Source organism: Mirounga angustirostris, unplaced genomic scaffold (assembly GCF_029215605.1).
Source record: "Mirounga angustirostris isolate CCGP_5_RB_7025 unplaced genomic scaffold, mMirAng1.0.hap1 SCAF_13, whole genome shotgun sequence".
Lineage (NCBI taxonomy): Eukaryota > Metazoa > Chordata > Mammalia > Carnivora > Phocidae > Mirounga > Mirounga angustirostris.
Genome location: NW_026991721.1, coordinates 59450087 through 59477842, shown reverse-complemented (window position 1 = coordinate 59477842; position 27756 = coordinate 59450087). Strand labels below are relative to the sequence as shown.

General features: G+C 51.0%; 1 protein-coding gene and 1 long non-coding RNA gene across 6 annotated transcripts; one reads left to right on the top strand and one right to left on the bottom strand.

The window, feature by feature from the left end:
• Positions 1 to 326: 326 nt before the first annotated feature.
• Positions 327 to 5304, bottom strand: LOC123857426 (uncharacterized). Its single transcript, XR_006793863.3, has 3 exons — positions 5165 to 5304; positions 4932 to 5038; positions 327 to 3082 (listed from the first exon to the last, which is right to left on the bottom strand). It is a non-coding gene; the product is annotated as an uncharacterized LOC123857426 (long non-coding RNA).
• APBB1 (amyloid beta precursor protein binding family B member 1) lies at positions 5221 to 27674 on the top strand. Of its 5 annotated transcripts, none has more exons than XM_064577048.1 (14): positions 5221 to 5354; positions 12860 to 13594; positions 19276 to 19454; positions 19555 to 19611; positions 19691 to 19776; positions 19890 to 19953; positions 20404 to 20553; positions 20927 to 21054; positions 21465 to 21579; positions 21720 to 21804; positions 22076 to 22159; positions 26578 to 26693; positions 26840 to 27016; positions 27101 to 27674. In XM_064577048.1, the coding sequence occupies exons 2-14, from the start codon at positions 12874 to 12876 to the stop codon at positions 27266 to 27268; spliced, it is 2130 nt and encodes a 709-aa protein (XP_064433118.1). In that variant the 5' UTR covers positions 5221 to 5354; positions 12860 to 12873; the 3' UTR covers positions 27269 to 27674. The 5 variants fall into 5 exon arrangements, with proteins under 5 accessions (XP_064433118.1, XP_045750196.1, XP_064433117.1 ...); XM_045894240.2 differs by lacking the exon at positions 5221 to 5354 and adding an exon at positions 5586 to 5757 and having other exon boundaries at positions 19279 to 19454; XM_064577047.1 differs by lacking the exon at positions 5221 to 5354 and adding an exon at positions 5586 to 5757.
• Positions 27675 to 27756: the final 82 nt, after the last annotated feature.

The following is a 27756-nucleotide window of genomic DNA, read 5'->3' as shown; positions in this document are numbered from 1 at the left end:
ATTATCTCCCAGTCCTCCATTGTCACAAAGCCATTCTTTTCCTACCCAAATTGAACATCAAGGTCAATCACCTGAACAACTTTCTTAATAATACTTTTATTTCGGGGCGCCTGGGTGGCTTAGTCGTTAAGCATCTGCCTTCGGCTCAGGTCATGATCCCAGGTCCTGGGATTGAGCCCCGCATCGGGCTCCCTGCTCAGCGGGGAATCTGTTTCTCCCTCTCCCACTCCCCCTGCTTGTGTTCCCTCTCTTGCTGTGTCTCTCTCTGCCAAATAAATAAATAAAATCTTTAAAAAAAACGCACAATACTTTTACTTCTGTCCCCTTTAATGTCTATTTAATCAAGCCATAAAAAAGGAAAACAAAAGAAATACAAAAGCCAACGTTAGGTAGAGAAAGAGTGAGAACTTTAGAATCAGACATGTCCGAATTCCAATCCCAGCTAGGTAGGCCAATTACTAATTCTGTATATTTGAGAAACAGCCTCTCTGAGCCTTGTGAGTGGTGTATGTGTGTGTATGCCAAATAGAAATGTGTATTGTATCAATGCCTGTTCAGTGAGTATACAGAAATCACTCCAGATATTCCAAGTAGAGAAGGATTTAATGCAAAGAATTTGTTACAAAGTCGTAAGGGAGGGGGGTGCCTGGCTGACTCAGTCCGTAGAGCATGCAACTCGCCATCTCAGGATCGTAAGTTCAAGCCCCACGCTGGGTGCAGAGCTTACTTAAAAACAACAACAACAACAACAACAACAAAGTTGTAAGGGAAGTCTGGAGAAACATAAAAAGGAAAGCAGAGTTACCCAGAGACCAGGAAACTACCACTAATCTTGGTTTCGAGGAGCAAAAGGGAGAAGAGGGGAGCCCAAAGATCAAGGAGCCGGAACCCACAAATCTGCACTAGCTGCTAATGCACCTGCAGTTTGTATGCTGACGCTCCTGGAACCACTTCCGCTTTTGCTAGGCAGCAAGCACTGCTGCTGCTGTTGCCAGAGGCACCACCAAGAGCAGGAGGACCCCTCCCTTCCTCATGTGATGGTTCCCACTGGCGGAACCTAACCGGAACGAAGTGACAAAGGCATCTGAGAAATGTGGTTTTCAGATTTCCAGCCCTTTCCAGGGGAGGTTAGAGAAGAGTGGGTGTGGGGATGAGTTCCGGCAGGCAATATCTGCCACACAGATTCAGCATAACTCTTGGCTGCAAGTAATAAAACCCAACTCAAATTAATGTTAAGTACAAAGGAAATTTACTGACTTATGTGAATTTAGGCAGAGGTAAATATATATGTTAAAATGATGTTACCAGGCATTTGTCTCTCTCCACCCCTTAGCTCTGCTTTCTTTGAGTTGGTTTTGTTCTCAGGCAGGCTCTTTCCCGGTGGCAAGATGTCCACCAGGTTTGCCTTCTATGAGCACCTCTTGCCCAACGGTTGCAGGAAAATTCCTGGATCTGATTTCATCATGTGCTCATTTCTGAACTGATCACTTTGACCTGATGATGGGTTAGGAACCTAGCCACTGACGTGTGTATGAGACTGGGGTGATTCCTGTCTGAACCACATAGACTTAGAGTGGGGCGGGATGGATCTTTAAAGAACACTTACGTGCTATTACCAATAAGAAGGGGGGGGGTGCGCATGCTGTGCAGATTAACAACAAAAATGACATGTTCACTACAGGATAATAATTACCTTGTATGGTTTTTCTTGTTCTCCATCCAAACTTCTTCCCTTCCTCAGCTAAAGTCTTTGAAAATGTTGGTATCACTGGGCACGATACCCCTCAACCTCTTTCCTGCTCCACTTTATTAATTACCCTACCTATACCCTTGCCCTCTCCCCTTTCCTGTCAGCTTATAAAGTTAAGGTGTCTGATTCTTCTCCATAAGCCCTTGATCCTACCTCCTCTTGTTGCCTCCAGGATCTCCCTCCATCTCTCATCATCTTTTTTATTTTCAAATTCATCTTCTCTACTGGTATCTTTTTGTAGTTGATATCTATGTTTAAGTCTCTATCATCTTAAAAAAAAGAGACAAAACCAGAATCTTTAACTTCAGATCACTCTTCACGACAGTCTATTCTTCCTTACAAATTTCTCAAAAGGAAGGTCTGCACTTATTCTACTTCCTCATTTTCATTTGTTCAGTTCACTGCATTGTGGCTTCTGCCCTCATTTTCTGCTGACACAGATCGTATCATGGGGATCCAGGCCTTCAATGTTGCCAAATTCAAAGGATACTTTTTTGCCTTGAACTTATTGGAAATCTTTGCTGCATTTGATGCTGTTGACCACTTCTTCCTTCTTGAAAGTCTTTCCTCCCTTGGATTTCTTCCATGACATTACTCTCTGCTGATTCTTCTCTTACTGTTTCTTCTGTTTTCTTCTTAGCCTTTTTCTCCTCTGCTGGCTCCCCAAATACTGGTCCTCCTAGGATTCAGGCCTGGATCCTTTTCTCTTCTCACCCTATATGCTCTTCCTGGGAATGTATTAGAATAGTCCTCTTGAAGAAGGGTATCGAGCAAGCCCTTGCCAGGCCTAGCATGTGACTTATGAATTCCATTAATCTGGAAAGATTTTACTCCTTATAGATTTTCAAATGATAACAACACCCAGAAGAAAGAGGGTTTATTGAATCAACTACAAGAAAGATTGCAATATCAAAGCAATACTTATATGTAGTGGTAGAAAAGGCTGCCTTTGCTTCATTAAGTGTTTTTGCTGCTGCTAATAGAGATGAAAGATCTATTCTCTCATATATGGTGCCAACTGCCTGGTAATGCTAAATGGTTGGTCTATTAATCCAAATAGGATAAAGTCAGTACTCTTGATAAGTGACTCTGGATAGATCTGCTTCTAATTCAAGTTTTTCCTAAATAGATCCAAGGTAATGATTTTAAAAGATTGCTGCCTCAGAGGGACCCACATTGGTCAGAACCACACACTGAGCATCTAAGGCAATTCATAGGCTACCGGTTGCTCCTAGGTAGTGGAGAACATCAGAAGTGGGGAAGAGATACAATAGAGAGAGGATGAATGAAGGACACAGGTTGACTCCCCATTGATCAGGAAGCTCTGCAAACCTAGGAAGAGATCAGGGATTCATGAAGACTGTGTGTGTCTTCGCATGCATTACATGTGAACTGTACAATTTCCTTTTTACATCTTAGCTAATTAGACTCCTTTCTCCACCCTTCCCCACCCCCCGACTATCTGTGTGCCTCTGGTTAACAGAAGAGATTTTCCTGAATATTGCAGCCACCCTATTCAATGGGGTTGGGAAGACAAGTGTTCTGCTTTGTAAACTGGTGATATTTCTGGATTTTTTCATTTGCTCCAGCAGAAATCTGGATGTCATCTCTTTATTCCATAGCCAATCAATTGATTGATCACTTTTTGTGAATTATACCTACTGAATATTTATTAAACCTATGCAACTTTCTCCATTCCTACTCCTACCACTATAATCATCTGCTACCTAGAACATCAATTGCCTCCTAACTGGTCCCCACACTGCCAATTTTGCTCTATCTATTCTCCACTTAGCAGCTGGAAGTGATCTTCTAAAATGCAAGGGTGGACATGCCACTCTCCTGCCTCAAACACTTTGATGATTTTCCATTCCCCTTAAAATAATGTCCAAAACCCTCAGCCTAATAGGCCCTTTTTGACTTGGTACGTACCCACCCTTTCCACTCATCTAATAAGACGAGAATACTTCTAATAAGAATACTTCACCATTATTACATCCATACTGGCCTTTTTGTACTTCTCCTTGGACTTGGAATAATTTTCTCTTCTGGCTGACCTCCCATCTCCTTTACCCCTTCCCCTCACATATGTGTCACTTCCTTATGAAAGCCTTCCCAAACCTCCCAGGCCAAATTTAGTCCACTCATAGCATCCTGTACATCTCCTTCAAGATACTCATCACATTTCTAACCACAAGTTTAATGTCTCATTCCTGTGTTAATTCAAGCTTCATGAAGATGGGGACTGAATCTTGTTTGTTTATATGTTCCTAGTACCAAGGACAGTGCCTCACACTTAATAACTATTTGTTGAAAGAGAATGAATGAATGAATGAATGAGGACACCTTTCCTCTTATGGGTAATTACTTGTCTTTCAAGAACCAAGGTCAGACGTTATATCCCTCAGGTTGGGTTACATTTAAATCTGATTCATTTTTGGATCCTTAGGTTCTAGGTTGGGATCTGGTACATGGTTCTTATATCATAGATGTTTGTCAAATCATAATAAACTCTTGGCCAGGAGATGATAATTATTGAAACCAAATGATGGGTATATGAAGGCTCATTATACTGTTAAGTCTCCTTTTGTATATATTTGAAATATTCCATAAGTAAACTTAAAACATTTGTGTTCACCTCATGTTAAGTGAAAGTGTAGTCAAGGATGAGCTTGAGGCTTCTGGCTTGGGTAATCCAGTAGATGGTGGTGCCATTCACAGGGATGGACAAAGTGTACCTGCATCTAGGCGTGTGTGTGTGTGTGTGTGTGTGTTGGGGAGGGTCCTTTCTCACCCCAGTGAAACTTCTTAGGGGCCAATAAAAGGGATGAGATAATGAGTTTAGATTTGGACACCTTTAGTTTTAGGTTTTACCTTGAGGGCTTCTCCAGTCAGTTGCTCCACAGTTAGCATTTACAATAAATTGAAACCTCTGCCTTAGAGGAATGGACCAAGAGAAGGTTTCTGGATAGTAACATTTCCCCTCATATCCTTGATGGCCTCTTGGCCACGGACCTGACCACTGGATACTATCCCACCATCTGCGCAGCATGGCACCCCTCCATTCCTTCCTTCATACTTTTCACCCACATTCTCCCTTTTTCCTTCCCTCTTACGAATTTCTACCGGGGGAGGATTTATTTTGTGTATCTGCTAGAGACCTAGGTGTCACAGCTTTTACCTTCACAGCAGGGCTAGAGTGTTAAGAAACATCTAGTTTTCAGTCTGATTTCATCACTTGTGACTGCAGGCAAGTCGCTTTACCTTTCTCCATCTCAGCATCTGTCTCTGAAAAATAAGGATAACAGTGGCATCTTCGCATGTCTGATGTGAGGATGAATGCCCGAAAAAGGTTTCACACGGAGCCTGGCACAGTGTAAGCGGTCAATCAACACGATCTATTACTATTATTACCAACGCGGTGTCCTCATCGCCTCTCCACCAGGACGTCAGGGACTGCTGCCGTAAGACTGGAGCAGGCGGACTCCTCGGAGCCCCTCCCCACGCGGCCTCGGCCCGGCCACCGCCACAGCCGCTCCCGCGCCAGCCTCGTCGGTGCGGCGCGCGCGGGGGGGTGCGCCCAGGGCCCTGCGGGGCGCGCTGGGTGAGTCCGGGGCCTCGCCGCGGAGGGCGGTGCCGGGCTGGGCAGGGGTCGGCCGAGGCAGGGGCAGAGCTCTGGGACCCGGGCCCAGGGCTGGCGGCTGGCCAGGGCGGCTGGGCGGTGGGGCGCACTGAGGCCCAAGGGTCCCGCAGGGCGCGGCCCTCGGGAGGCTGCGGCAAGTGTCGCCCGCGACGGGCTCGCGCGCCCGTGCCCGCTCGCGGCCCAAGATGGCGCCTCTCCGCGCCCCCCGCCCTCCCGCCCCGCGCGCGCCTCCGCCGCTCGGGGCGCGGCCCCGCGGCCCGCGCGCTCCAGGGCGGGGGATGTTGTGATGGAGAAGCCGCCGCGGAGTCGGAGCCCCGCAGCCTGAGCCACCTCCGCCACCTGGGCCTGGGGCCTCCCCGCGCAGGTAGGAGCTGCCCCTGCCCGGGCCCAGCCCTGGAGGTTGGATCCCGACCCCCAGCGGTCGGCGGACCCCGCAGCCCCTTCCCCGCGGCGGCCTGGGTCCCTCGGTCAGGCCCCATCCCCGCGGGCGTTCCTCCCGCCGCACGCATTCCGACCTCCGTCCTGTCCCCCCTTGTAGGTTCCACCTCGGTCCTCACAGGGTCCCCTCCCCAACCTTTACCTCGTGTCCCTCGGGTCTGGAGAGGGGCGAGAGTGGGGGACACGAAGCGAGGGGGCGATGGGGGAGGGGGATGGGGGAGGGGAGGTCAAGGGCAGGGAACGGGACGTGGGGTGAGATAGGCAGAGCCTTCACGGATTTCTGCAGGGTCCCAGGTCTGGAATCTCTCAAGCGGCATTCAGTTGCCCTCGGCGACCGAGGGGTGTGCCCTGGGGCCGGCTGTGTCCCCAGCTCAGCGGGAGGCCTAGCACTCGCAGAAGCACTCATTAAGAGCAGTTTTCCTACCGCCAATTCAGAGGTTATTCCGAACCTATTTGCATCTGCCTGTGCATTTCTTGCATTCCCAGCTCCTCCAGCGTAGTCCCATCTCTCTCTACTCTTTCAAAGCCAAAACCTTGACTACATTTGCTGTCTTCGTTTCGTTTTCTCACTTTCCATTCATTCTTTTTTTTTTTTAAAGATTTTATTTATTTATTTGAGAGAGAGAGAATAAGAGAGAGCAAGCACATGAGAGGGGGGAGGGTCAGAGGGAGAAGCAGACTCCCTGCCGAGCAGGGAGCCCGATGCGGGACTCGATCCAGGGACTCCAGGATCATGACCTGAGCCGAAGGCAGTCGCTTAACCAACTGAGCCACCCAGGCGCCCCCCATTCATTCTTAAAACCACTTCATTTGGTCTCTGTCGCTGACACCCACTGAAACTGCTGGAGCCAAGGTCACTAGAGACCTCCATGTGGCCGACTAGAATGGACACTTTTCTGTTATCCCCCTCTACCTTTTAGTAATATTCAGTGGTGTGTGTTAACTGTCCTGGAAGCATTTTTCTGGTTTCTCTTGTCTGGCATTGTCTGCTCCTTGGTGGTCTCATTTGCTACGTCCCTCCCATCCCTTTAGATGTTGGTAAAGCTCTTGGTTCTGTCCTGAGCTGTGTTCTTTCATTCTGTACTTTCTCTTCTGGTATTTTATTCACTGCCAAGCCTTCAGATTTCATCTATATATGCTGATGATTCTCAGATGTGTGTATCTGGCCCAGACCTCTTTTCTGCACTCCATATCCAGCTGCCCTCATGACATCCCCATTGAAGTTCAACAGAAATTCCTTACCTACAGATCCAAGCTGAATTATCTTCCCATGTGTTCCCTCTCTACCCTTCTTCCAAATCTGTTCTTCTTTCAGCTCCCAGAAATGGCTACTTTCCAATGAGTTATCCAAGCTGGAATCCTGGGCAACATTTTAGATTAACCTCTCTCCCTCACCCTCTGCATCTAATGTCACCAAATTCTGTCACATCCACTACCTAAATATTTTTCAAATCCATTCGTTTCACTCCATCCTCACTGCTACCCAATTTAATCTAGGCCAAAACTCTTTTTTCCGCCCCCTCATTGCTCTAATAATATACCCTCTTGCCTACCTCCCATTAAATACTCTCAACACAGTGTGATCCTTTAAAAAAATTGCATCTATCTGATCATTTATTCATTCAACAAATAAACTTTGAGCACCTTTTATATATTAGGTAGTGTTAGGCACTGAAGATATAATTATGAACAAAATGGACTTTGATCTTGTCCCACAATCCAGGAGGGAATCAGATAAGAATAAAATGACAAGTGTAATAAATACCATGAAGCGGTGGTGGATGGTGCCTTGAGAATACATAAGAGCACAAGCTAAATTGGTCTGGGAGGTAGAGAGAGAGGACCAAGGAAGGCTTCTCTGAGAACATGACATTTGAACTCAGTTGTAAAGGATGAGCTCGAGTTAGTTAGGCTGAGGGTTAGCAAAAGGAGGTTCCAGGCAGAAGGGAACAATCACATGCAAACACCTTGTGGAAGGAGAGAGCATGATGTTTTCAAGGAATCGAAAGAAGGCCAGTGAGGCTGGAGAGCAGAGTGCTAAAGCCAGAGTGGAAGGCAGAGGCCACACTGAGCAGGACAGTTTAGGCCCCGTTAATGATTTTGATCTTAAGGTCTTTGTCCTTGGTGTGGATTGTGATGGTAATGGATGCAGAGAGTAGATGAAGTCCAGAAATTTTCCTCAGAGAGAAAATTATCAGTATCTGGGGATGGATTGAATGTGGGGAGTGAGGCAGATGGTAGTGTTAAGGATGGTACCCCTGCTTCTGATTTGCACAACAGAATGGGTGGTTATATCCCTCCATGAACCAGGATCCTGAAAGAGGACCAATAAGGGTGTGGGAGAGAGAAACATAAGCAGGCATGTTTGTTTGAGAGGCCTTTGAGACATCCCAACAGAGATGTTGAGTAGGAAGTTGAATGTACATGTCTGGAGCTCGGATGAGGGGTCTGAAATGGAGATGTAAATTTGGAAATGAGCAGTGTATAGGTGGCACCTGAAGCTCTGGGCACAAATAAATACTTACATTGAATATTTGATGAGAAAGAGGAAAGGGCGCAAGAACAAACCATGAGAAATCCCAGTTGTGTAACAGCCTGTAGAGGAAGGTGTCTAAGAAGCCGGCATAAGGGTCTAAGAAGCCACCGGACAGGAACTAGGGTGTAGGCAGAAAACTGAGAGATGTGGCATGAGGAAGCCGTGGGTGAAAGTTGGGTGAGAGGCGGAGTGTCGAGGGATGCTGAGAGTACAACCAAGATGATGTGACATAGGGTCACATTAGATGACATAGGGTCCTGCTGACCTTGGCAAGAGCTGTTACTGAGACATGCTGGGAGTGGAAGCAGGATTAGAGAGGGTTGAGCAGTGAGTGCAAGGTGAGGAAATGACAAGAGTGAGTAGAGAGAGATCTTTCAAGAAGTTTGCTTGAGCTGGGGAGAGAGAGAGAGAGGGAAGGCAGCTAGTGGCACTGGAGGAGCGTTGGTCAAGAAACATTCTGCTTGCAAGTTGGTAGATAGTGGATCCCATTGAGAAGGAGAGGTTGATTATGTAGAAGAGAAAATGGATACACAGTGGTATAAAATTCCTGGAAAGGCATGAAAGGAAGGAACCAAGCAACAGATGAAGCAGTTGGTCTTAGGAAGAAGGAGAAAAGGATAGGTGCTGAAGTCAGCCAATTTGTGTTTCTGGACATTCCTCAACTCCTGGCTTCCATTTCCTCTGTGAAGGAGGAGTGGGAGGTCCTCCTCTGGGAGGGAGACATGGTGCAGGGGGTGGTCCAAGGAGAGTTGTCTTGTCTCAACTTAAAAGTCCTTTCCTTAAGCAGCTCTTTGCTGATGTCTGGGCTGGAGTAAGACTCAGCCTCCTACTCCTGTAGTGCCTTGTTCCTCCCCCATCACAATACTCCATCATTTATTCAACAAACAGGGAGTGCACATCGGTGCCAGGGACTGGTCAGACACTGGCACTGCTCTGCATGGTAAGGGGTGGTTTCCCTGCTAAACTGTGTGCTCCACTAGGGAGGGACCATTGCTTTATAACTCATCACTCTTCCCCATGCCCAGCACAGTGCCTCACAAATAATAAGCTGCAGGTTAGAGGAGCCTTTTTTTTTTTTTTTTTTAGGTTAGAGGAGTCTTGACCTTGAGTAGGATGCACCCCCACCCCAGCTCCTTCAGGCTTAGTGGCCACTCTTTTAGCTCCTTGACTTGAGGGCTTCGCCCAGCTCCCGGCCTTGAGCCAGAATCCGTGTGGCTCTTTCCATCCTTTGAGAGGCTTCAGGTACACCTAACCCCAAAATGTGCCCCTTCTTGAGGATACTGGGCCACTGGTCATCCTTTGACCTCAAAAAATTAGGTGATGGTGCCACACAGTGCCTTGAGCCAGGTGCTTAGGCTTCAGTGCTGTTCACAACAGAGCTTCCTCATTTCTCCCCCAATACTTTTTGCCCTGGTGACCAGGGGGGACAGGACTGCCCTGGAGATGACCTGGTTCTTCACTGTCCCAGACTCACAGTGTATGTGCCTTTCCCAGATCACACCTCCAAGTGCTAAGGAGGTGGGTCCTATCCTGACCTCTTAAAAACCTGGCTGCATACACTGCTGCTTCAGAGAAGGGCTCGTCATCTCCGTGATCCTCTGAGCTTGCCGGAGTCATAGGTCTTCCACATCCTGACACTCATGGAGATGCCACCGTGGAACAGCCTTCGGGCCAGGATATTGGTTCACACTAACTCCCTCCCTCCCTTTTCCCAGATCTTGGTCCTCACTGCTCTGGGACCCCTGCCTTCTTGGGTACAGTTCATCATTCTCCAGCACCCTCCCTAACAATCCCGTTGCCCACTCTCAGCCCACGGGGCCACACAAGCTTATCTCGGTGTCTGCTCCCACCTCCGAATTCTGAGTTCTGAGCCTCTGAATTCCTCTTACGTGACATCTGTCCCCTCCATCCTTCCCTTCTGTCCACACCGAGGGCCCACTTTGTGGCACACGCATAGTGCACGCTCCTTGGTAATGGGAATGTGAAGTTGAATAAGACACAGTCTCAGGCGTTTGGTTGGAATGGGGCACTGGGTATCGTGAGACACGGAGGAGGGGATGGTCCCCTGAGCATGAAGAGAGAGGACTAAACAGGAAAGGCACACTGCTTAGGAGTCGTGCCTGCCAAGTCAAGTTTTGAAACACGAGCAGAGGTTCTGACATGGGGAGACAGGATTCCAAGCCGGGGGAGCACTGTAAACAAAGAGCCAGGGCTGTCAGGGTGTGACATCTTCTAGAATCTTCCATACTTTGTGAGACTGGAATGTAAGGTGTGAAGGAGGCAGGGAATGGGGGAGGTCTGAGAGGTCATAGGGATTGGCTCAAGGAGGCTCTCAGTGTCCTGCTAGTGAGCACAGACTCTATCCTACAGGCAGCAGTGAGCCATCTAAGTTTTCCAACTGGGGAGTGACACAATCTGGTTTCCATTTTTGGAAGATTACTGTGGTTCTAGGTAGTGGCGGAGCTGTTTATTTTTCTCGTTTATGCCAGTGACCATGAGTTTGCTTATTGCCCAGGTGGAGCTACACCAAGCAGCCCAGCAGTTCCGCGTGAGGCAGACACCCAGACAGCATTTTTTTCACCCATGTCACAGATGTGTGCACAGAGTTGTGCTAGGGTCTGAGGGGGGAGGCGTGATGGAAAGGCATTGTGCACTGCGCCTGAGAGACAGCAGAGCCTTGCTCAGGCAGCCTAAAGCCCCGCACTGGCCACCTGTGCTCAGGGCTGAGAGCTACGCTGAGGTGCAGAGAGGGCCAGGGCAGGGGGTCAGGGGAGAGAGAACTCCTCGGTGGGGCCAGGGGAGAAATGGGGGAGAGAGAACCATACAGTGGGAGTCAGAGAGAGAGGTGAGTAGTGAGGGGCAGTCAGTGAGGGAGAGTTGTGTGATGGGGACAAGGGTCAAGGAGGGAGGGGGGACTCAGGGAGGGCATGGGGGGAAGTGGAAGGTAACGCAGTAGGAGCTAAGAGGGCCAGGATAAGGGAGAATTGGGTAGTGGTTGGTCAGAGAGAATGGCCTGCGAGGTGGTGGCAGTGAGGGCCCAGGGAGTAAGCACTTTACAGTGGGGGTCAGGGAAGGAGAGCAGTAGAGCAGTGGAAGGTGAGGCAGATGGGGAAGATGGAATGAGGCCTTGATGGTGGGATCATTGGGTGATGTGGCTGGAAGGATAGGTAGGCGGAGAAGGTGATCCACAAAGGGCTTGTAGTGAGGCGGTCCAAGGGGACAGGAAGTGGGAGGGGGCTCTCACTGTGGAACAGGAGATGCCCTCACCTGAAGGGAAGATGGGATTTGGTTGGGCCACCACGAGCAGTGGTTGAGGCACAGTAACATGGCCAAAGTGTGTTTTCTGAAGCTGCTAAAATCAGGCCTCGAGGAGATAGGAGGGCAGAGTTATACATTCATTCAACAAATACTTATTGAATTCCTGTTCTGCACCAGGACTGTGTGAGGCTCTAGGCATACGGCATTGAAAAAAAAAAAAAAGACAAAATCCTCCACCATGAAACCGAAATTATAGTCATGAGGAGACAATCATTAAACAAATAGTAATAATAATATTGGTAAATAGCTTGACAGATGGTGCTAGGCACTAGGGAAGGTTTGGGTGTTGCTGAGAGAGGGCATGGTGGCCTGCAGTTTTAAAACAGTGTCGGGGAAAGCCTCACTGAGAAGGTGGTGTTTGGATCAAGACCTGAAGGGCTGGGGGGTACAGGGCAAAAGCCCCTGCAGTGAGCCAGGCATGGGGCATGATAGGGGCTGGCAGATGGAGTGGTGCCCCAAGTGAAATACTTTATAGATACACCCATCAGAATGTAGCTTCAGCTGGCCAAAGGAGCCATGGATTGGAGCTGACCGCCCTTCCTCTGTGACCTTCCTTCCCAGGTCCATGCCCTTGAAGGATGGGTCTGTAGCTCATTCTCTCCTATTCTCACAGTCCCTAGTAGGGCTGGGCTTTGGGGCTGGTTGGGCCCAGTGATTTATGATGATAGGAACGCTGCCTGGGGAGCTCACAGTAGGAGGCTGTGGATAGCAACGTGCTGAGAGGAAGGGGGTAGTCCGTGTCCAGTGTCCAGAACACATGAGCCAGTCCCACACCAGCTGGGTCCCTGGCACAGTAAGCCCCGGTCGGATCGGCTGGGGGTGGGGATGCACAGAGAGCCACTGTTTGGAGGCTCTGCCGTTGGGAGTGAGGGCAGAGCAGGGCTGGCTGTGCTGTCTCAGAGAGCTCAGGGCTGGGGATTTGGGGCCAGGGTGGACTGTAGGCGTGGCCCTAGCCTTTGGTGGAGATGGTGGTTGAGTGGGTGGTGGTGAGGGGGGACAGGAGTTGAGCCGAGTTGTTGTCATGGGAAAATAGCTCACAGGACACAGAGCAGTGGGTGCTGGTCTGCTGAGCATAAGGGAGATGAGGAGGTGCAGAGCACAGCCCCGGGCAGAAGCAGGGGTGCTGCTGTTCTGACCTGGAGGCTCAACACGGTCTCCTCTCCTCACCCCACAGGATCTGCCAAGGCCATGTCTGTTCCATCGTCACTGAGCCAGTCGGCCATTAATGCCAATAGCCACGGAGGCCCCGGCCTGAGCCTACCCCTGCCCCTGCACGCTGCCCACAACCAGCTGCTCAACTCCAAGCTGCAGGCCACGGCTGTGGGACCCAAGGACCTGCGCAGTGCCATGGGGGAGGGTGGTGGGCCTGAGCCAGGCCCTGCCAATGCCAAGTGGCTAAAGGAGGGCCAGAACCAGCTCCGGCGGGCTGCCACAGCTCATCGTGACCAGAACCGCAACGTGACCTTGACCCTGGCAGAGGAGGCCAGTCAGGAGCCTGAGATGGCACCCTTGGGCCCCAAAGGCCTGATGCACCTGTACTCTGAGCTGGAGCTCTCCGCCCACAATGCGGCCAACAGAGGGCTCCGAGGATCCGGCCTGATCATCAGCACCCAAGAGCAGGGGCCAGATGAAGGAGAGGAGAAGGCGGCAGGGGAGGCCGAGGAGGATGATGAGGAAGAGGATGAGGAGGAGGAGGAGGAGGACTTGTCTTCTCCCCAAGGGCTGCCTGAGCCCCCGGAGAGTGTGGAGGTGCCCCCCAGACCCCAGGCCCTTGCAGATGGTCCCCGAGAGCACAGCAAGAGTGCCAGCCTCCTGTTTGGCATGCGGAACAGTGCGGCCAGTGACGAGGACTCAAGCTGGGCTACCTTATCCCAGGGCAGTCCCTCCTACGGCTCCCCAGAGGACACAGGTACCTTATGGAACTTGACATGGGGAAGATGGGAGGGCAAGAGGGCAGAGGTCAGGCCTCTCCAAATCAAGGCCAGGGCCTGAGCCAGCGTGTGAGCTACAGAGCCCATGTCCTCAGTCCTCAGCAGGCTGTAACCAGGTTTTCCTGAATGAAACCATTCCTATATTCAGAATGCTTGCACAAACTGATAGGTCCATGCATCATGGACGCTGATGGACAGTGGGCTCTTTGCATTTATGGAGCATTACCAGGTACTGCCCTATGCTCAGCATTATCGTATTGAATCCTCACAATAATGTTGTGAGGTAGATACTATTATGATGCCCATAGTAAAGGTGATGAAAAGTAGGCCTGGAGAGGTGAGGTAGCTTTCCCATAGTCACAGACAGGCTGGGATCACAGTAGAACTGAGTCTAGGGGCGCCTGGGTGGCTCAGTCGTTAAGCATCTGCCTTCGGCTCAGGTCCTGATCCCAGGGTCCTGGGATCGAGCCCCGCATCGGGCTCCCTGCTCGGCGGGAAGCCTGCTTCTCCCTCTCCCACTCCCCCTGCTTGTGTTCCCTCTCTTGCTATGTCTCTGTCAAATAAATAAAATCTTTAAAAAAAAAATTAAAAAAAAAAAAAAAAAAGAACTGAGTCTAGACCTGAGCTCTCGGCCCTGCTTACCCTGCCACTGAAGCGCACAGCACGGTAAGCCGGGTGCCCGTGAGCCGGCTTTTAACAGGCTGGATCTGGGGGCAGCATTACCTCCCCACACACATCTACTTGGAAAGACTGAGGTCGGGGCTTGTGTGCAGAGCACCACTCTGGGCATTGCAAGGATACTGTTTTGTATTCTTAGTATCAGGAATAGAATACTGCCTAAAAGTTGGGAAATAAAGGAAGAATAAATAGATCCTTGTTCATGGGGTGGGCAGGAGGAGAAAGTAGGTATTAGGCCTCCAAGGATTGATCAATGAATGTGTCCCATTTAAATACATTGAGTCTCCATATTTGCTGATGTCACATAGAGATGCAGAGTTGAGGAACAGAGGACAGAGATACTGGGTTGTAGCTACAAGCCCGGAGTTCTGTGGATTGGAGTGTAAGCAGAGACTAGGAAAGACTGGTGAGCACCTGGCAGCAGGCACTCTACCAGACCCCAGACTGGGGAGCCTTTGCAGGGGAGCATGCAGTTCATGAAGCCATGGAGTCAAGGGCATGCCAGAAACTTATTATGGACATTTTCAAACATCTACAAAAGTAGAGAGAATAGAATAGTGAGCCCAATTTACCCATGACCCAGTTTCAACAATTATCAACACATGACTAATCTTGCTGCATCTATACCCTGATCTACTCCTGGGCCCTAGCCTAGGTTATTTTGAAGCAAACAATCAAATCCATAAGTGTTTACCCATGCATTTCTAGAAAACAAAACTCTTAAAACAATGCACAATACCATTATCATGAGTACAAAAATTTAACAATAATTCCTTAATATTATCAAATATCCAGTGTTTACAATTTCCCAGTTGTTTAATAAATGACCCCTCACTCTGCAATTTAAAAAAATTTTGATTATTTGAATCAATAATCAAATAGTCCTAGACCTTTTGATGGTGGGTGTGTATCTTAAAGTTTCTTTTGAGCTGTATGTTATGCTTCCATCCCATGGTCTCTTTATTTTTGCTTGCAGGTTGTTGTTTTAAATTGGAGACACAGGGTTATTTGGCTTGGGTTTTCCATGGTCTGGATTTGCAGACTCTCTCCCTGTGGTGGCATTGAGCAGGTTTCTCTTCCCCTAGATGTCCTGCAAATTTGGTAGTGTGTTCTAGAGACTTGATCAGATTTGGATTTGAGAGTTTTTTGTGTTTTGCTTTTTGCAAGGACACCTCGTAGGTGGTATTGAGTACATCTATCAAAGGCAAAGTCTGATTGCCTCTCTTTTCTGTGATGTTAGTGGCTTTCGATGGTCATTGCTTGGACATCCTTTAAAGGGAGCAGCTGCTGCTTCACGCCAGCTGATTATTTATAGGGTTGGGCGGGGGAATGCAGTTGCAATGGGGCCAGTTCACGCCACTTTTCAAGGTAAACTGAAAACTGGACATTGATGTGAAATATCCCAATTTCTAAATGTTAGCAACCAATTCTGTTTTTTTTTTTAAAGCACCATGCAGGCCATACAAAATCTGAGTCTTGTATTGGTCTATAGGTTGCTAGTTTGCAGCCTCTGCTCTAGTGGGGGGGTGGTTTGAGTCAGAGGCCAAATATTGGAGGGCCTGCCGGGATGGTCAGTGCAGTAGCTGTACCTGTGAGCCTTCTGGGAGGAGGCTGGTGCTGCTGAAGATGTGGGAAGGGCCTGCTGGGCATGGGCATCGACCTCAGTGAGAGAGGATGGCCAAGGATCAAGCTCTGGTGGAGGCTCTGGAAAGTGGAGGGAGTGGTGTGGGGCCAGCCTAGGGAAGGGGCCGAGTCACTGCTTACTCTTTTGTAATTGTTGTGCCAAGATCATGAAGGCCACGGAGGAAGTCTGGGCTCCTGTAGGAATGGAGTAGAATTGAGCAAAAATTATTTTCTCCTTCCCAGCCACAAAGTTGTTGACTGAATGCATAAGTGCCTGAATGAATGTATGAATGAGTGAATGAGTGAATGAAATTTACTACGTGTGTTGGGTTCATACTCGGTGCCAGGCTTGTCCTAAATGCTGAGAAGGCATACTACAGGGGACAGAGGTTCCTGCCCTTAGGGCACTCACAGTCTAGTGGGGGAGACAGAGATAGACAGGCAGCTCTGATCATTGTGGTGAGCACTGGGATGGGGAGGTGCAGGAGGGGCACCCAGCCCTGCCTGTGTGTATGGTGGGGGAGAGGGGGTGGGTCAGTTTTGAGACATGGCCTTTACATGTATGCCTGAAGGAGGAGTGGGTGATAGTCAGGTGAAGATTGAGGGAGGGAGGGTGGGCTTGGAAAGGATGAGGGGCCTGCCAAGCAGGGAGAGACAAGGGGGGTGGAGGGTGATCAGAGATAAGGCTGCGAGGCAGAAGGTTAGGGGATCAGAACAGCACACACACCTGGGAGGAGTTTGAGTTCTATTCTGAGGGCAAGAGAAAACAATTAAGAGTATTAAAGTGGAGAATAGTTCAGCATTTTGGAACAATCATGTGGGCTGTAGTGTGCAGTCCAGATTGGAGGAGACTAGGCTGGAGGAGGGAGCCCACCTGTGAGGCTGTTGCAGTGATCCAGGTAAGAGTTGCAGGTAGTAGCTTGGACTACTGTACTGACATGGGGATGGAGAAGAGGAGAGAACATTACGTGATTCACTGACTCCTGAGCAAATGGCTACACCTGGTTTCACCATGAAGGCATGCATGGATGGATGAATGAATGATACACAAACCTTTGAATTTGTGCATGAACACCTGAATGAGTTGATGCAAGAGTGAAGATGTACATTCCTGAATAAATGTGTGCATGTGGCACAAAGACCTGAGCAGGGCTTTGCTTGGAGGGAGATATGCCAGGCTCCAGAAGGGCCTCCCAGATGGTCAGAGGGGGTAGAGCAGCCCCTTCCAGGACAGATTGGAAGGATGAAGCTCTTTGAAGCAGGAAGGTACAAGCTACCAGGGATGGCAGATGGATTGGTGTGCGTGACTCAGTCAGAAGATGGTGAATTGGTCCCCAGATTCAAGAGGTGTACGACCCTTCATGAATAAGGGTGTGGCTGTGGAGGGCACGGTTGCCCTGGGTGCCGGTGTTCCTGAAAGGTTTGACAGGAGAGCCCTGAAGGTGATGGAGGGTCCCTGGGGAAGAGCGGGTATTCTAATTCCCTGGGGCGTGAGGGGAGGGGAGGGTGGAGGAAGATGAGGTGGTAATGGCTACCTAGAAGGCTGGACAGGCAAGAAGAGCCCCTCCTCTGTGGGCCCACCTCATTTGCAAACAGGGTAGTGAGACATCTTGCTCAAATAACTCTCCCATCAGGTGTGCAGCCACCTTGGGTAACCACACCTGCTCCCAGCCCCTCTGTGCCTGGTTGCCCAGCAGCCTGGGTCTGGGGACTGCCTGTATCCTCAGTGCTGTCTCTTGGACCAGTCAGGATTCCTGGTTTCCCTGGTAACGGGAAGCACGTCAGCAGTCTGGGCACTCCCAGCCATCCTGGTGCTGCGGTTGCCGAGGAGACGCTGCAGCCTAGCTGGGCCCTGGCAGGTGAGGGGGGCTGTGCTGGGAAGCCCCAAGCCCAACCTCAAGCTTGCTGGGGCCCAGCCCTTAAGGCCCACTTTTGGGCTCAAACTGCAGGACAGGTTCTGGGCAGGGGAGGGATCCCTGGGAGCCCTGAAGCCACACCCTTTTTGTGCTGAGAGCTACAGGCTTTGCAGGGCCCCAGGTGGCTAAGGTATTCCCAAGGGGCTGAGCTTCCTGGTGTCCCTAAGACTACATTTGACTGTGGTACTGTGGTGCCCGTTGCGGGGTGGGATGGAGATTCAGGATTGGGGGAGGGGAGCCAGGATTCGAAAGAAGAGTTGTGAGCAGGAAGGGCTGGGGTCTTATGAGGAGCCTCCATCCCAACCCCAAGGAGGTCCCCTCCCATGGTGGTCCTGGCCCCTCCTTAGTGAGCGCCAGGCGGGGGAGGATCTTGCCTGGCAGGCGCTCTGCCCTGGTGAGAAGGGGGCGGGATGAGCTTTTCTCTGCAGCCCAGCACCAGGCTGTGAGCCCAGCTGGCTGGGCTGGAGGGGCTGTGAGGAGGGAGGGTGGAGGCAGGAGGGGCTGGGAACCAGCGCCATGTTCTCCCAGGACTTTTTCCTGGCCATCATCCTGCAGGACAGCAGCCCAGGTGAGGGGGCATGATGTGGGGTGGGGCTGGGTGGGGAGGAGAGGTAGAAGAGGCAGAAGCTGGGTTACGGAGCTGGAGTGGTGTGGCTCTGCTGGAAGAAGAGGGGTGTATGTCACAGGTATGTGTGCATGTGCAGAAAACGTTTGCCTGCATGTGTGTGTGGCAAGGGTCAGGGTGTGAGTGTGGCATTTGCACACATGTGGCAGAGGTTGACTGAGTGTGCATTCACTCTCTGGGTGGTACCCGCACATGTGTAGGGGGTTGTTGTGGGTGTGGCTTCTGCACACGTGTGGTGGGAGCTGATACATATAACCGTCTGTGTGCATACGTCTGTGTATGGTGTCTGCCTTAGGGTATGGCTGGAGTTGGGGTACGTGTGTGTATGTTTGCCCCCGTACACGTGTGTGCCCCTGTGGTACCCGCCATCTCTGCTGGTATTTTCTGTGTGTGCACCCCCTTGTGTTGGTGGTGGCTGCACAGGTGTGTAGTAGGGCTTATATGTGTTGTGTGTCTGAGTGCACATGTGTGTGCAGGAGCTGCTGATAAGTGTGTGCACCTGAGATATGGATATGTATGATAGGAGGTCAGTTGGGGTCACCCAACCTCCTTCCCTACTCTCTGCCTTCCTCCTTCCCTCTATGTGGGCACATTAGTCAGGAGCAGGGTCCAGGAGGAGACCCGAGTCATGTCCCCTGCTGGTGGTCCCCCATGTTATGACTCCAGACTGCAAGCTCTAGGAGGAAGCAGGAACCTTGTGCTGGAGCCCTTCCCCCATCCCTTCCTCTCCACCATGGGGTCTCCATGAGGGGGCTGGGCATAAGTACCCACTGTCTGCTTGTTGGGTGGGCAGACCCTCATCAGTCCCCCCGCTCAGCAGATTCCTTTTGGAACCCCAACGCCTTCGAGACGGATTCCGACCTGCCGGCTGGATGGATGAGGGTCCAGGATACCTCAGGGACCTACTACTGGCACATCCCAACAGGGACCACCCAGTGGGAGCCCCCGGGCCGGGCCTCTCTCTCACAGGGGAGCAGCCCCCAAGAGGAGTCTCAGGTGAGCTCACAGGCCTGTTGTTCTTTTGTCCAGGGGTGGAGGGGTGGTGCTGCTGGAGTGATGTGAGCCACCCACTTACTACTCCCATCCCTCTTCCTAGCTCACTTGGACAGGCTTTGCCCACCGAGAAGGCTTTGAGGATGGAGAATTTTGGAAGGTGAGGGGACCTGCTTTATAATGGGGGAGCTGGAGAAGGGGCATCATTTTGGCCCTGACTCCTCTCTTCCCTTCCCAAGGATGAACCCAGTGAGGAGGCTCCTATGGATTTGGGACTGAAGGACCCTGAGGAGGGGACGTTGCCCTTCCCAGCTCAGGGCCTCAGGTGAGTGGGAAGGCATGATACAGTGGGCTGGCAAGGGATGGATCACTCTGGGAGGGGCCTTAGGACAGCTCCATGTTCGGGGATTTGTACCAAGTGTTACCATCTTCCTCCAGCCCAGAACCATTACCCCAAGAGGAGGAGAAGCTGCCCCCACGGAATGCCAACCCAGGGATCAAGGTTTGTTCAAGACCAATGCCCATTCCCCAGGCTGGGACTCCTCTGTGTGCAGGAGACCCCCTGTGTTGTGTTCTGGAGGGGCATCTCTGGTCTCAGGAAGCTCTCCCGGTCCTGAGTTAGGAGCTCTTCCAGTCTTAGCACAGATCCCCATGTCTGAGCCAGAGGCACGTCAGTGTTTAATTCAGCCAATCCAGTGCCTTGCCAGGGGGTCCATCGGGCTTGGCTCAGATGCCTCCTTGTACTGGCAGGGGTCTCCTCTGAGACCATCCCCCTCCCGCCAACTGTATCCTGTTTGGGGAGCTTTTCAGTCTTAGCTCAGAACACCCTCCCAGCTGCCAAGTTCTGAGTCAGGAACTCCTCTGCTCCTAGCAGAGAGAGCGTCCTGTGTTGGGGGCCCTCCAGTCCTAGCTCAGACCCGCTACCTCCCACCCCCTCTTCTGTGTCTGGCAGTGTTTCGCCGTGCGTTCCCTAGGCTGGGTGGAGATGACCGAGGAGGAGCTGGCCCCTGGACGCAGCAGCGTGGCCGTCAACAGCTGCATCCGTCAGCTCTCCTACCACAAGAACAATTTGCACGACCCCATGTCTGGGGGCTGGGGGGAGGTGAGGGCTGAGTTGGCCGTTATGGTTCAGCGGAGAAGGGGAGGGGGCTTGAGAGAAAGAAAGGGAGCTGGGCTGCTGGAGCAACGACTGGGGGAGGGAGGGGTCAACCCCGCAAGTGACAGCCCAGGGAGATGGGTGTGCGATCCCAGGTGGGGGCCTGGGGACGTGGCTTCTCACAGTGACCAGACGATAAAGGGAGTCACGTTAGAGATGGCAGATGTGACTCTAGTAGAGCGAGGCCTGCAGGGTGGGTGGTCCAACACCAAGGCCGGGGCCTCAGAGCTGTGGCTGACCTCCCCTGAGCTGGAGGTGGCAGAGATCAGCCACCTCCCCAGCTGGGGCTCCACTGAGTGCCTGCTTCCTGGGCCCGCAGGGAAAGGACCTGCTGCTACAGCTGGAGGACGAGACACTAAAGCTGGTGGAGCCGCAGAGTCAGGCCCTACTGCATGCCCAGCCCATCGTCAGCATTCGCGTTTGGGGCGTCGGGCGGGACAGCGGAAGGTGGGAGCTGGGCCTGGGATCCTAGGGTGGGGGCTCATCCAGCAGTCAGGGTGGGGGCCCTCCTTCCTAACTCTATTCTTTGCCTCTCTTGTGCTGCTGGACCCAGAGAGAGGTACTTATGTCTATTTACCTTGACTGTTCCTCCTCCCACACCTGGACCAGATGCCTCAAAGCACCCAAGTTCCCCTATTCTGCCCTTCCCCTTCCTGCCCGCTGTGCTCTCCCATTTTCCCCCACCTTGGCATGCTTGCCTGTCTACCCTCCAGCCAGAAGGCAGCACCCACAGGACACCATCCCAAGGGCAGAAGCCCTGAAGGAGCTGCAATGGATAGGGAGGGCATGGATGGGGTAGGGATGACGCCTCACACTGGATGGCACTGGGAGACACTGAGGTGCTCCTTCCCCAACAGGGACTTTGCCTACGTAGCTCGTGATAAGCTGACCCAGATGCTCAAGTGCCACGTGTTTCGCTGTGAGGCACCTGCCAAGAACATCGCCACCAGCCTGCATGAGATCTGCTCTAAGGCACGGCCCCCTCCGCTCCCTGGACTAGCTGCCACCTTTGCTCTACAAGGATGTGGGTGGGGTCATTGAGTGGGGGTGGGGGACTCCAGGGCAATGAAGCCCTAACAGACTCTCCCTTGCTCCTCCCCTCCTCTCCTCAGATCATGGCCGAAAGGCGTAATGCCCGCTGCTTGGTAAATGGACTCTCCCTGGACCACTCTAAACTGGTGGATGTCCCTTTCCAAGGTCAGTGCCACAACCCTGCCAGGTCCAGCTCAGCTTTGTTGGCAAAGGTGAGGTGACTCAAGAAGAGGCACAAGCTACTACATGGACATGATAAAAAAAATGGGCACATGGAGACTAAATTCTTTGGATCAAATAAGTTAAAGGGAGATGGGGAAGGAGTGGAGGTAGGTAGGGCTTTGGCTGGGTGCATACCCAGCTTATGCCCTGGTGGTGGGGACTGAGAGTGAGCAAGGTCTGCCACCACGACTGATCCTCCTTTTCTTTCCCACAGTGGAATTTCCAGCGCCTAAGAATGAGTTGGTACAAAAGTTCCAAGTCTATTACCTGGGGAATGTGCCTGTTGCTAAACCTGTTGGTATGTGTGTTCTTCTTCTCCCAGGGACCACTGCCCACCCTCTGCTTCCCAATGCCTTTTTTTACCAGAACTTCCTCATGCTTGATGTCACCCCGCTCTTTAAAATGCATCCCGCCTCGTGTACCTCTGTCCCATCTGCATTCTGTGTCCTGCCTATAGCAGCAGTTGGCCTTCATTGAGTTTGAACCAATGAACCAGGCACATCGGGAGATGCACTCTTGGATTCCACGGAAAAGCTTTGATTGGGTTGGGAGGCAGGTCTTAGATGACTGGAAATACTGGGAGCTGGGTTTGGTGTTGCAGCACTAACAATGAGCTGTGAGCATCCAGAGAGGAAGCAGTGAGCATAACTGTGACATGCTTTATTGCTTGTGAAGTACTTCCTTATATGTCATTCAAGTCTTGACGATCCTGTGAGGTTGGGATTATGGTAATACCCATTTTGTAGATAAGGAAACTGAGAGTAGAGACTATCTGGTTCTCTCTTTTATTTCTAGTGCTTTCACGGTACTGTTATTTATGTGTTCATTCACTTAACAAATACCTATGAAGCCCACCATGTGCTGGGTCCTGGGCGAACAATGACCACAGCTTTCGTGGAGGTTACGGAAGGTTACAGCAGAAAAAACAAAACAAAACAAGAATTAGTCAAATAATCATATTAATAATAAATGTGTAATTATGAATTGAGTCATTCATTGAAAGAAAGCTGCAAGGTGCTATAAAACTATGTTGGAAAAGACTTCCTTGAGAAATTGACATTTGAACTGAGATCAAAAACTGAATGGGAGCTAATGTGGTAAAGTGGGGTGGAGATAGGAATAAAGCAGGGGAAGACAATTCCAGGCAGGGTGAACAGTGTAGAAGAGGACCCACTGTGGAAGTACTTTGGTACTTCAAATGCATGGAGAGAAGGCCACTGGAGCCAGATGAGGCTGGGAGCTGGGTGGCAGTCAGACCTTATGGGACCTCAGAGGCCACATTAACCATTTGTTCTTCATCCTGAGAGCAGCAAGGAGCTATAGCTGAGTTTTCAGGAAAGCACTTGGTATAATCAGATTTGAATTTTGTAAAAGTTGGCTTTGGCTGTACCATGGAAAAAGATGTTTAGCAGGTGGATGTGGATGTGAGGAATCAATTAGGGGGATCTTGGGTAGTTATGGGATAAGAAGAGTATCATGGACTATGGTGGAACTGAGGAAGAGCGTGCAGATTCAAGAGGTGTTTAGATAATTAAAATCAACAGGTCTTGGTGATTGACTGGATGTGGGATGAGGGACAGGCATTCAGGCTGACCCCTGACTTCCTGGTTTTGGGAATTAACGGATGGTGATGCCATTCTTTAAAGGTAGCAGATATTGGAAGAGGCCAGTTTTGGTATGGAGATTGGAGTTCAGTTTCGGACATGCCGAGTTTGACGGGGAAGCTGAGTGACAAACTCAGGTTGGCAGTTGGATTCACAGAGGAGAGGTCTGGGTTGCAGATTCAAATGTGGCATTATTGGGTTATAGAGGTAATCAAAACCATGAGTGTGGCAGCCCACAGTGAAAAGAGAAATGAGGGTAGGCCTAGCTTTTAGATCCCCCAGCATTTAATGGACAGAGGAGGATGAAATTGATAAAGATTGTGGGAGCAGAAGGAGAGGGGAGGGAGGCAAAAAGGAGAGTGCTTTAAGAAGTGGTCAGGTGTCATATCAAAAGATACTTAGGAAGAACTCAGCTGTTTGGTGGATGGATAAATGAACAAACAAATGAAACAATGAATGAGACTTGCCTCAAATGACATGGCCAGGAGATGGTAGGCGTAGGACTCAAACCTGGTCATCCTCAATTCTCTGCTCTTCCCCTCAAACCACGCTGACTTTAATGACCAGCACCTTATATCCTATAAGGGAACCCTTCTTAGAAAGGATGGGGATTGAGGTGGGGTTCGAAAGAAGGCCTGGACTTGCAAAGGGGAGTTGGTATACCAGTTGGATTCAATGGCAGTGCCACAGACATGGAGCTGGAGGTGAGAAAATCATGCTCAGGGAGCAGGAAGGAAGGTTGGCTGACCTCTGCACGTTTGCTTTCATTTCTTTCTGCCTTTTGCCCTCAGCTTTCAAACCCTTGTTGCCTCTTCCAGTTATTACCCCAATCCCCTATCTACCCACCACCTTACACAGGTTCTCACTGTGATGAAGCAACTGTCTGCGATCCTTGATTGCCCCCTCTGCTGCCCGTCACTTCCATGGGTCTGCTCTATTGAGTCCCTAAACTCACTTCCTGCTTTGTCTTATGCTCCCTTTTTAACCTCCAGGAGTTTAACATTGGCTCCTCCTGAAGCTGCAATATTCGTAAATCATTCATTTATTCAACAAGTGACTATTGGATGCCTGATTGTTCCAGGCACTATTCTAGGTTCTTGGTACACATTAATGAACAAAACTGACAGATTCTTGCCTTCAGGTAGCTGACCTTCTAGCCGGGAGAGACAGACAATAACCAAATTATGTAGTATGTTGGAAGGCAACAATTGATGTGGAAAAAAAAATGCACAGTAGTATAAGGGGGTTTGGGAGTGCAGGGCTGGGGGTCAGGGTATAGGTTTTAATCCTGAGTTGTCACCAAATACGGCAGACTGTTTCTAGGCCACATTGCTCCACTACTTTACCCACCTCTATGCTGATCCTCCCCATGCTCCAAGGCCAAACCCCACCCCCATGGCCCTAAGAGCTTATTAAGTTGTTTGACTTTGATACCTTGTCCACACTTACGGTCTTCGAGATTTTCCACTGACTGACATAAATGTCAAACACACCACAGCCCTTGGCAATCGGACCTGACCCACTCAGGAACTGCCTGTGTGTTCACCCTTCTATGGGCTCCTAGCTTACTTGGTTATACCAGTTTGGATGCACTGGCCCATGTTGCCTTGAGGGTGTCTTGCTCATGCATCTGGAATTCCTTAAGTAGATAAGCCCTGTGCTGGGACTGGGGACACAGATGAAATAAACTTGCCTTCTGTCCTTGAGATGTGCTAAGAGTTGTCCCAGCAACATTCCCTCTCTGCCCTGCAGCAGGGAAGGGTTCCTGGGTGGGGCCTGGGTGATCCCTGAAGGATGAGAATTGGGAGTTCTCACATAGTCAAGAGGGAGAGGGCACTCCAGACAGAGGCTTTTCCACAGTTACAGCCTGTGTCCCTTGAGGGCATCCTCTTCTCTTACTTTGTATTCCCCATCTGCCTACCAGGGCATTTGCCAAGATTAAATGTTAATAAATGCTACATAAATCATTTGAAGCTCAGGGAGCTATAAAATATGAGGCTTGACAGCTCAGATGAGGCCAGTTTTTGGAGGACTTGCATGCTTGGGAGAGGAATTTGGCCTTGATCCAGCCAGAGGTAAGATGAGCAAGGCCAAGAAGAGAGAGGACTTTCGAGGAAGACATTTGTCCTCTTCCTTGTCCTCTGCCCACAAAGGGTCCATGTGGTCTGCTCCTGTGGGAGCCCAGAGGCACTGAAAGGGGCGAGAGGACCCAGGAGTGGGCCACAAAGCTGCATGCTTCCACGTTGGCATGGTTTCCTCTAACCTCTTCTCTGCGAAGGTAAAGACTCAGTAGATCGCACAGCCCATTCATGAGTAGTGCAGGGACCGGAGCCCATACCCCCACCATGCCCCATGTCCTGCTTCTGCCCCGGTTCTCTGCTGAGTGCCAGCAAGAGTGAAGTGTTTAATAGCAGTCTGAGGTGGAGGGAACCACTGTGTTACAGGGGGATGTTGATTGATCTAAAAGCTAGGAACCTGGCATTACTTGTCCTTTTAGCACATTCTAGAAATTACTGAAATTACTGAATCCAACTAAGATTTGACAGTCCTTCAAGTTCTGAAAACTAGAAATAAAGAGAAGGAGCAGGGGAACTGTAAACTTCAGTTTCCTTATCTGTAAAATGGTGATAAAAGAATCAGTTGAGAGATTGTTGTAAGGTGTACGTGGGGTTGTGCACTGTAATGGATGGCATGCACGGCAGGACACAAGTCAACACACCTCAAGTGGATATAAAACAAAGGTTGGGTCTTGGGAGAGGAGGGGCTTATAGGGGCTGATTTGGGAGTCCTTGTGGTATGATGCAGTATGATGTCTGAATGTGGGTGAACACTGAGAGCCAAGATAAGGGGGGGTCAGAGCTTCAGGGAGTCAGTTCATTTTGGAGGCTGAAGGAAGAGGCAGAGTCAAGTGAAGAAAACCAAGCCTAGGATTCAATATGGAAGAAACCAGAAAAGTGCTAAATCACTGAAGCCAAGGAGGAGGGCACCAAGGAAGGGAGACCTGTGCAGCATCATCTAGGGCTGTTGACTGGTGAAGTGGGGATGGAGCAAAGGCCCTGGGGTATCCTCTCCCCACCCCTAGTGGTGTCATGTTTGTGTCCTTATCTTCCAGGGGTAGATGTGATAAATGGGGCCCTGGAGTCAGTCCTGGCCTCCAGTAGCCGTGAGCAGTGGACCCCAAGTCACGTCAGCGTGGCCCCTGCTACCCTTACCATCTTGCATCAGCAGGTAAAGACTGCGGTGGGAGAAGGCCTGGCTGAGCCTTGCCATGGAGGGGAGCCTGGGGGGTTGAGGAAGAGCTGCCAGTAAGGTGGATGTGCCCAGTGGAAGAGAGGGTTGGGCTGTTCCTTTCTAACTGGATTCCATCCCTCTAGACGGAAGCAGTGCTGGGGGAATGTCGGGTGCGTTTCCTCTCCTTCCTGGCTGTGGGCAGAGATGTCCACACATTTGCATTCATCATGGCTGCCGGCCCAGCCTCCTTCTGCTGCCACATGTTCTGGTGCGAGCCCAATGCCGCCAGCCTCTCAGAGGCCGTGCAGGCTGCGTGCATGGTAAGCGGGTAGGGTGGTGCAGTGATGACGCCCACCTCACAGGGGGCAGGCTGGAGAGTGACTGCTCCACCTGCCTCTTTGCAGCTCCGCTACCAGAAGTGTCTGGATGCACGCTCCCAGGCCTCCACCTCCTGCCTCCCAGCACCCCCTGCTGAGTCTGTTGCCCGGCGTGTAGGGTGGACTGTCCGCAGGGGCGTTCAGTCGCTGTGGGGTTCCCTCAAACCCAAACGCCTGGGGGCCCATACCCCCTGAAGCCCTCAGTCCTCCTTCCACCTGCTTGCATTGGGTCCCAGGGAACTCAAGGGTATGGGGCAGGGAGGGGCCCTAGAGGCTATTGTTAGGCCTCAGGCCCCCCCCCCAAAGTTGCCCCTCCCCAGTAGCTGGGGTTCCCTGCCTAGGGGCTGGGGAGAGAGAGACCTAATCCCTGCAAGGAAGTGACAATACTGGATTGATAAGGGGAGCAAGAAGCAAGGCCAGCCCCGGGCTCTCCACCCCCACATTTCAGGTGGAGCAGGAGGAACTGGTGTAGGCCAGGCCCCATCTTGGTAGGGTCCGGCAGGGGCAGGAGGGGACTGGTTCAGGCATGGGTCCCTTCCCCCCTGTTCCATGGCACCTCTGCTGTACTGATACCACTAATAAAGTCTGTCTGCCCTGCTAAGCCGTGTGCCTTCCTGTGCCTGCATTACACCATCACCTGCAGTACCCTCATCCCTCAGTTAGGATCATAGTCCCAAAGCCAC